Source organism: Cetorhinus maximus, chromosome 5, assembly GCF_964194155.1.
Source record: "Cetorhinus maximus chromosome 5, sCetMax3.hap1.1, whole genome shotgun sequence".
Classification (NCBI taxonomy): domain Eukaryota; kingdom Metazoa; phylum Chordata; class Chondrichthyes; order Lamniformes; family Cetorhinidae; genus Cetorhinus; species Cetorhinus maximus.
The window spans coordinates 159261719-159275106 of NC_135883.1; the positions used below are offsets into that span (position 1 = coordinate 159261719).

Sequence of the window (13388 nt, forward strand, 5' to 3'; positions counted from 1 at the left end):
GTCTTGCTGCATTTGGACATGGACTGCTTCAGTATCTGAGGAGCGGCGAATGTTGCTGAACATCGTGTAATCATCAGCGAACCCAAGGCAGTGTCAGGAACTGGACTTCAGTGAGAGTCGTTACCAAGAGTTATGAACCTCAGCCAGTCTCAGTTACCTCAGGAGAGGAGGGGAAGAAATAAATAGGAACAGTGTGAAATGCTCAAGTTATTGGGCAGTGAGACCCACACCAGCTTCACCTACTCAGTGAGGAAATGGTGGTGTGTCCCGCGGTTGGAGTGCAGCATGGCCACTGGGTTCCCACTTTCTGCCATTGCAGGAAACCCAAGAAATGAAACTGTGCAGACATGAAACCCGAATGTGAAATTGTTTTCTCCCGGGTCACTAACACCAGCGGCCGGCAGATCAATCTTCCATTCCAGGCGACTCCCAAACAGGGAGGGTTGACAATCCTGAGTGTGTGAACTGGAATCAATTGTAAAATAGCTTCCCGAGTGTTCAGACTTCCCGGGAACCGGCACTCTGAGAGTTAATGGTTTCTAATGTCAAGTAACATTTCCATAATGATTCAGCTATTGCGTTTCTTCAACACAATTTGTTGCTACCTGCAGCTAAACAAAATTGAAAATCATCTTCATGAAACAATGTAAAAAGACCTGAGCTCTCTGCTCAATCTGCAGATCCACCTGAAGGTGCTGAGAGTCATTCAGTGCGTTCACCTGTGATCTGAGCAGACACCAGGATGCTGAGACTCTTCCTAACTGTGTCTGTCCTCTTCTGGCAGCAACTTGCTGCACAGGATGAGCTCCAAGAGGTGATCGACTTCTGTAATGAAAGTGACTGCATTGAGCCCGCAGAAGTCATTCAGCACATGGTAAGTATTGTTCAGAGTTGACTGCGTTCTGTCATGTTTGTACGTGGGGAAATTATTTAATGCCCAATTTTGGGGTACATAAACTGTGGTGAATTGACAGCGCATCCCCCAACCCTCAAACATGAGAATGGACTGAAACATAGAAACTAGGAGCAGGAGTAGGCTGATCGGCCCTTCGAGCCTGCTCCACCATTCATTATGATCATGGCTGATCATCCAACTGAATAGCCTGCTCCCACTTTCTCCCCATATCCTTTGATCCCTTTCGCCCCAAGAGCTATATCTAACTCCTTCTTGAAAACATACAATGTTTTGGCCTCAATTACTTTCTGTGGTAGCGAATTCCACTGGCTCACCACTCTCTGGGTGAAGAAATTTCTCCTCATCTCAGTCCTAAATGGTTTACCCCATATCCTCAGACTGTGACCCCTGGTTCTGGACTCCCCCACCATCGGGGACATCCTTCCTGCATCTACCCTGTCTAGTCCTGTTAGAATTTTATAGGTTTCTATGAGATCCCCCCTCATTCTTCTGAACTCCAGCGAATGTAATCCTAATCGACTCAATGCCTCCTCATATGTCAGTCCCACCATCCCAGGAATCAACCTGGTAAACCTTCGCTGCACTCCCTCTATAGCAAGAACATCCTTCCTCAGATAAGGAGACCAAAACTGCACACAATATTCCAGGTGTGGTCTCACCAATGCCCTGTATAATTGCAGCAAGACACCCCTGCTCCTGTACTCGAATCCTCTCGCTATGAAGGCCAACATACCATTTGCCTTCTTTATCACCTGCTGCACCTGCATGATTACCTTCAGCGACTGGTATACGAGGACAACCAGGTCTTGTTGCACATTCTCTTCTCTCAATTAATAGCCATTCAGATAATAATCTGCCTTCCTGTTTTTGCTACCAAAGTGGATAACCTCACATTCATTCACATTATACTGCATCTGGCATGCATTTGCCCCCTCACTCAGCTTGTCCAAATCACACTGAAGCATATCTGCATCCTCCTCACAGCACACCCTCCCACCCAGCTTTGTGTCATCTGCAAATTTGGAGATATTACATTTAATTCCCTCATCTAAATCATTAATATATTGTGAATAACTGGGGTCCCAGCACTGATCCCTGCGGTACCCCACTCATCATTGCCTGCCATTTGGAAAAAGACCCGTTTATTCCTACTCTTTGTTTCCTGTCTGTTAGCCAGTTTTCTATCCATCTCAATACACTACCCCCAATCCCATGCGCTTTAATTTTACACGCCTTCTGAAAGTTCAAATAAACCACATCCACTGGCTCCCCCTCATTAACTCTACTCGTTACAGCCTCAAAAAATTCCAGTAGATTTGTCAAGCATGATTTCCCTTTCGTGAATCCATGGTGACACTGTACGATTCTGCCACTGTTTTCCAAGTGCTCAGCTATTAAATCTTTTATAATAGATTCTAGAATTTTCCCCACTACCAACGTCAGGCTGACTGGTCTATAATTACCTGTTTTCTTTCCACCTCCCTTGTTAAATAGTGGGGTTACATTAGCTACCCTCCAATCTGTAGGAACTGTTCCAGAGTCTATAGAATCTCGGAAGATGACCACCAATGCATCCACTATTTCTAGGGCCACTTCCTTAAGTACTCTGGGATGTAGATTATCAGGCCCTGGGGGTTTATCGGCCTTCAATCCCATCAATTTCCCCAATGCCATTTCCCTAATAATACTGATTTCTTTTAGTTCCTCCCCTCACTAAACCCTGTGTTCCCCAACATTTCTGATATGTTAGTTGTGTCCTCCTTTGTGAAGACAGAACCAAAGTAACTATTATATGGTCAGCCATTTCTTTGTTCCCCTTTATGAATTCCCCTGTTTCTGACTGTAAGGGACCTACTTTTGTCTTCACCAATCTTTTTCTCTTCACATACCTAAATAAACTTTTACAGTCAGTTTACGATTTTCCCCTTTTTAATCAATCCCTTGGTCCTCCTTTGCTGAATTCTAAACTGCTCCGAATGCTCAGGTCTGATGCTTTTTTTAGCCAATCTGTATGGCTCTTCCTTGGACCTAATACTATCTCTAATTTAAAAGCAAAATACTGCGGATGTGGAAATCTGGAAATCTATCTCTAATTTCCCTTGTAAGCCATGGGTTGGCCACCTTTCTCGTTTTATTTTTGCGCCAGGCAGGAATAAACAATTGTTGCAGTTCACCCATGTGCTTTTGAATGTTTGCCATTGCCTATCCACCGTTATCCCTTTTAGTAACGTTCCCAATCCATCATAGTCAACTGGCGCCTCATACCATCGTAATTTCCTTTATTAAGATTCAGGACCCTACTCTGAATCAAGTACGTCACTCTCCATCTTGATGAAGAATTCTTATTATGGTCGCTCATCCTGAATCATGAAATTGGTCCTTGGGTCTTATTAACATTTTATACATGAGCTGCTGTCGGCTGATTGGTCTCCACTGCCAGTTTGTGTAGTCATAATATCAGGGTTTCCATCTCCAGCAGAGGGTCAAGAGAGCGGTTGGCGTGGTAGTAGAGAGGTTAGAGGGACGATGAGAAGGTCTCTAGAGTCGGGAACATTCCTCCCACTCCTGTATTCACTGAATCTAACCCAATTTCGGAAATTTATAACAGACTTAAGTTCACTATGTTACATCTGTAAGAAGCCAAGTCTTGTTTTAGGCGATACCCCCACACCATAGATACCTGGAAAGTCACATCAATACAGCAGTGTCCTTAAAGCAGGTTTGGCTGTGACAATTACATTCCATCCTTGCTAGGGTAATATAAATTGGCCCAGAACTTCTGATCTCTGGGGAGTTTTACCCAGGAGGTTCCCCTGAAGATGTGCTGGGGACACCGCAGATGTGCCCATGCAAGGACTGCACAGGATTTGTCCAGGAATGTTTAAACTCCCGATGGGCAATTATCCTATACTGGGAACTATCCGATACTCCGATTTACATCAGTGACTTTGGATGGTTCCGACTCTCTTAGCAGAATAGTTACCCAGGAAAAGTTAGACAGATTAAACCCACTTCTAACTCCTGGCTACCTATGGTATTGAACCTCCAACTCCCCATTGGAACAAACCCCACCCCCACCCTGACCACCCCCCACTGCCCAACTACCCCTATCCCCAACCCCAACTACCCACTAACCACAAATAACCCCCCCACCCATCTGACTAAACCTCCCAACCCTGATTGCCCCCACCCATCCAATTACCACCCCTGGACTAACCACCCCAACCCCAACCATTTCCCGACTACCCCCACCCCTCCAATAACCATCCTCGGACTAACCACCCCACCCCAAACATTTCCCAACCTCCGACTACCTCCACACCTATCTAGGCCCCAATTTCCATCCAAGCCGCTCACTGCACCCCAACCCTTCCACCCAAACTCCAGATCTTCCCCCACACCGTGACTATCTCCGACCACCCCTAGCCCCATCTACCCCCCACCACAACCCAACCCCCCCCCAGACTACCCCGTGGTCCGCTCACCCCATGATTGGTCCACAACCCACTGACTAACCTTCCCACTCCCCGAGCTCCCATCTGATAGCCCACCACCCAAACCCCAGACACTCCTCCCATACCACAAATACCTCCCTCCACCTCGACTACTCCCCACCCCCTCCACCTACCCCTGGCCCTCCCACCTCCTGATTTCCCAACAGCCCCACAAACTCAGCCCCACTCCCTGACTACCCCACCACCCCGACCACTGGACCCCCGCCACCCGTCTGGCCCGCCTCGGCCCTCCTCCACTCCAAGGAGGTTGTGAGCCATTAGCATGAGTGAGGGATTGGATAATAGACAGAACGAGGACAGAAAGACCTTCCACCACTCTGACCACTCACCATCCAACCCGCGATTATCCCCTGACCCTCCCACTCCCTTATTACACTACAGCCCCCTGACTAACCCCCACACCCCACCCCTTCGAACACTGGACTCACTGCCCCTCCTCCAATCCATGACTATCCCAAAACAATCCCACCCCTGACCATCCCCCAACCACCCCCCCCCACCCCCACTTACTACCTCAATGACCCTCTGACTAACCCCCACTGACCCAACTATCCCACTAGTCACGTCTATAGTCCCACCTATCACCTGAACTCCCACCTCCCCGTGAATATCCCCCGCCTCCCCTCACTGCTCCCTACCCTTCCCGACATGCTGACCCTCCCCCACACCTGGGTGAGTGAAAAGGAACGGAGTGGAAATCCGAAGGCGATTGTCACTCCCTGGATGTTGTGAGCCATTAGCATGAATAGGGGATTGGATAATGGACAGAAAGAGCTATGGGAGGTTGATAAACAGCCTCAGTGAACAGGTTATTTCTAAGCAAGTGCTCCATGATAGCATTGTTGATAACCCCTTCCTTTTCTTTACTGTCGAAACTCTTGCTATCCGTTTTTACATTTCTAGCTAGCTTCCTCTCATACTTTAATTTCTTCCTTCTCATAAGCCATTTAGTAATTCGCTGCCATTCTTTGTATTCTGACCAATCACCTGACCTGCCACTCAACGATGCACAATTATCGGCTTTTTTCTTCAGTTTGGTGCTTTCTTTAACTTCTTTAGTTAACCATGGATAATCGGTCCTCCCTTTAGGATTTTTCCTTATCATAGGAATATACTTATTCTGAGTATTCTGAAATATCCCCTTAAATGCATTCAGCTGCTTCTCTGTTGATCTATCCCCTAGCCTAGTATCCCAGTTCACTTCAGCTTGCTCAGTTTTCATGCCCATGTAGTTACCCTTATTTAAGTTTAAAATACAAGTCTTAGACCCGCCTTCCTCCCTTTCAAATTGGATATAAAATTCAATCATAATGTAGTTGCTGCTATCTCAGAGTGCCTTCACTCTGAGGTCATTAATTAAAAACAAAAACAGAATTACCTGGAAAAACTCAGCAGGTCTGGCAGCATCGGTGGAGAAGAAATCAGTTAACGTTTCGAGCCTCCATGGCCCTTCAGCATCCGCAGTAGCTTTTAGCTTTTTGTTTTTGTCATTAATTAATCCTGTCACATTACACAGCGCTAGGTCTAATATAACCTGTTCTTTGTTTAGTTCTGCTGCTCTAAAAAAAAATCTCGAAAGCATTCCATGAACTCTTCATCCAGGCTATCACTGCAAGCCTGATTTGTCCAGATTATATCTAGTTTAAAGTCACCCATCCCTTTATCAAAAGCACCCAATATTTCTTCTTATATACTTTGTCCTATACTGTGGTTACTTTTAGGGGACCTGTAGACCACTCCCACGAGTGACTTCTTTGCCCTACTATTTCTCATCTCCACCCAAACCGACTCGACATCCTGATCCCCTGAACCAAGGTCATCTCTAACCATAGCACCAATGCCATCCTTGATCAACAGTGCTACCCCTCCACCTTTACCGAGCTTCCTATTCTTCTTGAATGTCATTTGCCCTTCAATATTCAGAACCCAATCCTTGTCATCCTAGCAGCTACTTCTCTGAAATGACTCTCAGATCATATTTATTTACTTCAATGTGTGCTATCAATTAATTTACTATGTACTGAATGTTTTGTGCATTCAGATACAGAGTCTTTGGTTTTGTCTTTTTGTTATCTTTGTAATAAATAGCCTTGACTGTTGGTGTATTCTTAAGTTTTTTTTCTCTCTGTCCCTGCCATTCTCTAACCCTCATTTCCTATATTACTATTTTGCTCCTCTGCCTTGTCTCTACACCTTGATTTTCAATACCCACACAAGCTTGATGCCTCACACCCTTTATTTAGTTTTACGCCTCTCTGTTTCCCCAGCTATGTAGCTCGCTAGAACACTTGTCCCAGTCAATTTGTCTTATGCCAATTTACACATGGCTCAGGGAATAATCCAGAGATTATCACCTTTGGAGTTCTGCTTCTTAATTTGGTGCCTAGTTCCTCACACTGACTATGTAGTTCCTCCTTCTTTCTCCTGCCTATGTCATTGGTACATGGACTATGACAACTGGGTTCTCCCCCTCCCAGTGCAAGTTGCTCTCCAGCCCTGAGCAAATAGCCCTATCCCTGACATCGGGCACGTAACACAGCTGCCTGGACTCTCATTCTTTGCTGCAGAGAACAGTGTCATTCTCCCTCACTATACTGTCCACGACTATCACTATATTCATTATAGCTCCCTCCACTTGAATGGCTTTGTGTTTGCCCTGGATGACAGTGGTATCCAGATCCCACATGCTGCAGCTGTGTCACATCACCTGTGCTGCCTTCCTTATGTGTTTTAATTAACAACTTAATTATTTTATTGAATTATTTATTTTATTTTATGTATTTTATTAATCTTACCATTAGTTCCTATGCTATTTGAAACCTTAGGAATAGAATAGACCTGCACCACAGACCAGATCCTCACCAAACAGCTAGCTCCTTCCCATGTAGTAGAGCAAGTACCAGTTCCTACAGGTGAAAAAGTGAGAAAAAACAGAATTGCACCTTCCTCCCTTCCTCACTGAACTCCCAGCAGTGCGATGAGGTCACACTCCAGTGCTAAGTTGCACTGAAATGTTTGAATTCATGTGCTCTGAAAATAATGGCACTAGCTGAGCCCAGGTACAGAAAAACATTGCAAGCTATCTACAGCTGCACCCAGTGTTTAGATACTCTCTCCCTGGTTGGGCCGCTGGATGAGATTTAGAATTTAAACAGTATTGGCAGTTAATTTTTAAATGCCAAATATAAACATTATTAGACATTTAAAAAGAGATTTATGTTCCCTCAATTGACCAAACTCTCAGGACTCTGTTGAGGTCACACTCCAGTGCTCGGTCACACTGAAAGTTGCTGTCACTTTTTTTTTTCCTTTTAGGGATTCTTCTGCATAAATTACACTTTTCCACTTAATTTCCCTCTTTTGCACAGATCTCAGGAACAAGCAGATTTTTAAAAAAATTGTATTTTGACATTTATTTAGTGCAAATGATATGCAACATCATATTGAACCTGTGGATAGGCTGTAAATTCAGTGCTCAACACAACTTGTACGACAGCTTCTGGGCGCAGGGGAATCAATCCAGTTCTTGAGTGATGGCCGTACGGAATGTTTGTACCATGTATCATTCTACTCTGAAAAATTCAGAACAACGATTCTCTCTACAATTTTTCTGAGCTGCTGGTAGATATCAGAATGTCAAATCCTTGGTTAGTGGCATTAGCATACAAGGGACCGATGCCATTTAAGGTATACGATGAGTTGGTGCCAGTGAAGTCAGAATGGCAAGGTTATATTGTTACAGAGTTGAATTGTTTTGTAAATGTAGTGTTTTCTTTGTAGTCACTTTGCTAACACTAGTCAAGTGCTCTGTGATTAATTATCCTAAGAGAATCAGCATTGGTCCTGCAATATCACCATTGCTACAGTCACTCTGCCTATCCATGCAGGTGTAATGAAAGAAAGTTAAACATGCATTTATACAGCACCTTTCACAATGTCTCAAATCACCTGATAGCCAATTAAGAGCTTTTGAGTTGTAATCACTGTTATAATTTAGGGAATGTTGTTAAATGGCAGAGCAGGCTTAATGGGCCAAATGGCTCACTCCTGCTCATAATAGTATGTTTGTGTGTCATTCTGGATGGATCCGATAAGCTGGTCCAAATGGCCTTTATCATCCATAATTATCTTGCCATCAGGAAGTTGAATCATTTCTGGAGTTCTGTTTATTTTCTTGCTGATGGAAGTTTACTGTGAGCATGTTTTGTGGAGTGGAATTACAAGGACACAAGAGCGTAATGGGCTCATAGAGAATCAGTAATCTATTTTACACCCTATGTGATTCTTAAGTGCCTTTTCCCTTGATTTCAATCTTTTTATCTACTTAACTATTAGCTTACTCTATCTTGGTGCTTTTAATGTTTCCTTGAGGCATTGAAACATCAAGATGAAGTTGTGTTGCATACTAGATATTAAAAATATATCCTAGTAAGAAGCAGCAATCAGAAGAGTGTTCAGACTTGCTGAACAAGAAAATACAAATACAAATGTGAACCATTCAGACTTTGTCCTCTGGCCTTCTAAATATTGTGTTGCACAGAGGCACATTAGGGTTCCAATGCTTCTCATTGACAGTGAAGACCATGTTGTTCCATAATTGCACTTTGTTGATCAGGAAGTATTTGATATTTCTAGCCTATGAGATTACTGATAAAGTAGAATCCAGTAATAGTCCTTGTGTGAAATAATTGTATTGAATAATATGCACCTAAGGCAGAATAAAGTATTCTACTGCTTTTATAGAATGGGATAGATCTTCTGTAGTTAATCTGAGGTGCAAGTTTAGAATATTTCCACAAATATTAATTTACTGTCATCACTGCCAGGAAGGACAATGCGTGGAATATTATAATGAGGGCTGAGGCAGTGAACAAAATCAGTGTTATCGTCTGCAGTGTTATAAATAAGTAATGGGGTATATTATACAATGCTGTTAAAGTAATATCTGTAATCTCTGGTTCATTTAGTGGTCGTGGTGGGATCACCTTTTGGGTGCAATCAAACTAACACTGCATTGTATCATTCTTGCTCTTACTATTAATGAGCCATGCTGCATAAATATCAGATGATATTTGCAGCCAGATGCTAACAATGGGATTTCCCATTTTACTGGGACCTTTCTGTGATCGTTTAGTGAATTAATTGGTGAATGTTGAATGGGGATAAATCATCCTGCATGATTGAGGGAAGAGGGTTGGGGGCCGGTGGGGGGAGGAGGTGGGGGTGGGATTAAGGGGCCGGGAAACAGGAGAAGCACTAGGGCTCAAGACTTCTCTCCCTGGCCCTGAGAACACTCAGAGGGGCTTGATTCAGTGTAAAAGGCTTCCAATAACACTCTCTAATTTTTTTTTATTGAAAACCCAAGGGGAGGAGCAAGGCCAATAGTGCAGGACAACGCTAAAGCTGAAAGAGTGAAAGAAAAAGGAAAATGAACCAGGAAGTGTTAATGCCAAGAATTCCATCAAACCTCCTAACTCTCTTTCAATCCCAGCCCATCCAGGACATGAATGCTGCTACCACACCTGGGAAACTAGGATGCCCTCTGAACACTGACGCTTTACAGAGGGAGTTCAGTTGTGTCATATGGTAATACATTCTGCTCTTTTTGTCTTAGAATTATGAAGAGGAAGAATTCCAACATTTCCAATGGATTGGAACAATGGTTCATGGAATGGATTTGAATAGTGCAATAGAGACCGGCCTGGACAGACTTTTCAATTATTCACATTTCTCTAATGCTGCAGGTACATCCAATGTTCCCTCAAAATAACAAAGGAATAGAAAACAACCTTTCGATCTTTGATCTGTCTTGTTTCAACCTAAGTGTGTAGACTGAGACACTGACCGAAAAATCCCCCCATTGTCAATCCCAGAGGCTTCATTGTTCACTTGTTCCCAGTGGGTAGAAGTGCCACTTGGGCTATTCCTTTGATATCTGCAGACTTTATGCTCCCAGAATAGGAAGGTTTCCCACATATGGGGCGGAATCTTCCCAGATTCGTACTCAGTGCCGAAGCAGGCAGGTAAAACGATGGTGGGTTTTCACGCCGTATCATCCCAAACCCACCACATTATTTATGTACTCCCGGGAAACGCGCTATTTCCATGGCGGGCGGGCTGTCATTCGCCCTCTCACCATTACCCCGCCGCTGCATCACGCCGAGCACCACATTTAAAGTCCAGCTGCAGGCACACATCTCAGTGCTTCCAGACCACAACTGCTGCACCTAAGACATGGCCCTGAAACGGAAAAGACTGCAGCCCACAGGTTCAGCGACGCGCCCCTCGAGCACCGTTTAGATGCTGTGGGGGCTCCCGGGATGTCCTCTACCCCCACTCTGGCCACAGGAAGGGCATCAACAGCACTAACCCGGCTTAGGAGGTGGTGGCATTGGTGGTCAGTGCCAACGCCCTTCAATAGAGGACAGCCACCCAGTGCTGCAAGAGGATGAATGAACTTCCTCATTCCGACAGGTTAAGTCAGGGTAAGATCTCCCCCGTTACACCAGGGTAATTAGGGCAGGTGGTAGTGTAGTGGTATTGTCACTGGACTGGTAATCCAGAGGGTAATGCTCTGGGGACCCAGGTTCAACTCTCACCACATCAGATGGTAGAGTTTGAAATTTTAATTCAATTAATATCTGGAATTGAAAGTCTGATGATGATCATGAAACCATTGTCGATTGTCATAAGAACCCAGTAATGTTCTTTAGGGAAGGAAATCTCCTGTCCTCAGCTGGCCTGGCCTACATGTGATTCCACACCTACAGAAATGTGGTTGACTCTGAAAAATGCCCTCTGAATAAGGGCAATTAGGAATGGGCAATAAATGCCGGCCTAGCCAGCAACGCCTACATCCCAATGAGCAAACAAAAATAGAAAAGCCATTCTTCTCATCGCTTTCAACACACACACTCAAAAACCCATCGCACATCCATAGGGCCATCACTCACAGCTGGCTCAAGAGCCCAATGGCGGAATGGCTGAAATCAAGGTCCTCACGGAATTTGAAAACAGAGCCGCCCAGCTGGCTGGTGATGATCTGGACCGGTCCAGTGCTGACGGTGAGGTCAGCGGTGCTCTTACAAGTGAGGGTCCAGCAGTGCAACATCCATTAGACAACTATGCTGTGAATGACATGTTCTCTTTCACAGGCCAATGCCATGCACTAATTATCTCCCCTTGCTTGCGTAAGCACATCTGCCAAATAGCCGATGGAGTCCACAACCCAGCGCCTCCAAACAAGCCCCGAAGAAACCTCTGTGCAGGAATCTGGAGGCACCCTCCCTGAAGTCCCATCACAGTGCTGACCCTCACCCTCCACCAGCGCAGAGATACACTTTGGTGGGACCGAGCCTTAGAGTAGCCTTGGGATCACAATGTGGTGAGCACATCGCACAGCAGGCGGAGGCAGTGACCCCCGAGGTTTCTAGCACTCCGAGGACCGCTGGAGGCCAGAATTGTGCTGAGTCTGAGTCAGATGACGAGCCTCTGGACTCAGTCATGTCACAGTTGCTGGAGCTGCAAAGGCAGGCTCAGGAACATCAGGAAGGGATGTCCACTGCATTCCTCAGTTTGTAATGCATGATGGAGGAGTCTGCCAGCCTTCAGCCTGAGGTGACAGTGCCGACATGCCAATGCACTGAGGTTAACACTGGACCAGGATGTTGCTTCTGCACTGCTGTGTGGGCTCAACTCCATTGCTGATGCTCATAGTAAGCCTCCAACAATGTGTACGCAAGATGGGTGCCAGGCAGCTCGATCTCAGCCCGGCTACCCCTGCTAGTGGTCAGCCTGGGGCCCCTGGGCACCTGTAGGGAGGAGGATCAGCAGGTGCACTCTCCAGGCCCATCCATCTAAATGACTCATAGAGTATCCAGCCCACCCGACTCTCAAGAATGTCTCCCTGCCTATGGCCCCTTGTCCTGATGAGTAGTGTTTTTGTCACTCAGATATGAAACCTTTCTGCACAAGATAAAGGCAGGTGTCTCAGTCCAGGGCCTCTTCCCTCTGCTCTGTGCAGCCCTCAGAGCAAAGTGATGGTCCGGCCTCACACTCCCTGGGGCAGAAATTTGCCCTCATTGGGCGGGCTCGCTGGGGGCAAAGTGGAAGTGGTCGGGAAGCCAACAGCCGCCCGTGAATGGGCCACAACCGTGATTTGACGCTGGCGGGCCAACTAAGGCCTGCCCGGTGTGAAAGGTGCAGGACAGCGCTCAGCACTGCCTGTGTAGGGGGAGGGGGAGAGGAGGGCCAGCACAGAAGTTCACACATGCACACGGTTAAGCAAAGGAAAAGCTCCCTGAGGCTCAGAGCTGCCTCACGGAGATGGAGATTCTTGGAATAAAAAGAAAGATTGTAAACATTTTAATAACATGTCCCTGCTCATGTGACTCTGTGAGATGAGCAGGGATGTGTTAGAAATTAGTTTAAACATTTAAATTTTTTTGGATGACTGATCGAAACCTCATCCTGCCCGTGGATGAGGTTTCACAAAAAATCCAAAGGCCGCTTGGCCTTTTCACCCACCCACCAACCGTAAGGTCGGACGGGCGGTGAAACATTTCATTCAATTGGACCTTTAATGTCCTTAATGAGCCTGTTAATTGTCGGCGGGCGAGCTGCCGACTGCTGCACGCGCCTGCCCACTGAAATACCGCGTGAGGGAGCGATGACGTCGGGATGCTCGCCTGATGTCATCCTGCATCATTTTACACACGTTCAGACCGGGCGCACACCCGCACGACGAACGGAAAATTCTACCCCGGGAAATATTACTGATGTCTGCACCTCGACAATGCTTGTCATTGCTGCCAGAATGTAGTGGGCAGGTGCCACAGAGCTCGCTCATTCTCTCAGTGTGCTCTCAGCACCTTTAAGGAGGGGCTGACCCCCGTCTCTTCAGCATCTGTGACCAGTGACGCTGTGCTCCTGAAGGGCTCAGATGCTGAAGGTGGATA

General features: G+C 45.9%; 1 protein-coding gene across 1 annotated transcript in view; it reads left to right on the forward strand.

The window, feature by feature from the left end:
- Positions 1 to 693: 693 nt before the first annotated feature.
- The window catches only part of LOC144680396 (heme-binding protein 2-like), a 36709-nt gene continuing 24014 nt past the window's right edge, over positions 694 to 13388 (forward strand). Inside the window, exons 1-2 of the mRNA XM_078541366.1 lie at positions 694 to 874; positions 10046 to 10175. Coding sequence (XP_078397492.1) covers positions 743 to 874; positions 10046 to 10175 — 262 coding nt within the window. The 5' untranslated portion in view covers positions 694 to 742. The remainder of the gene's footprint in view (positions 875 to 10045; positions 10176 to 13388) is intronic.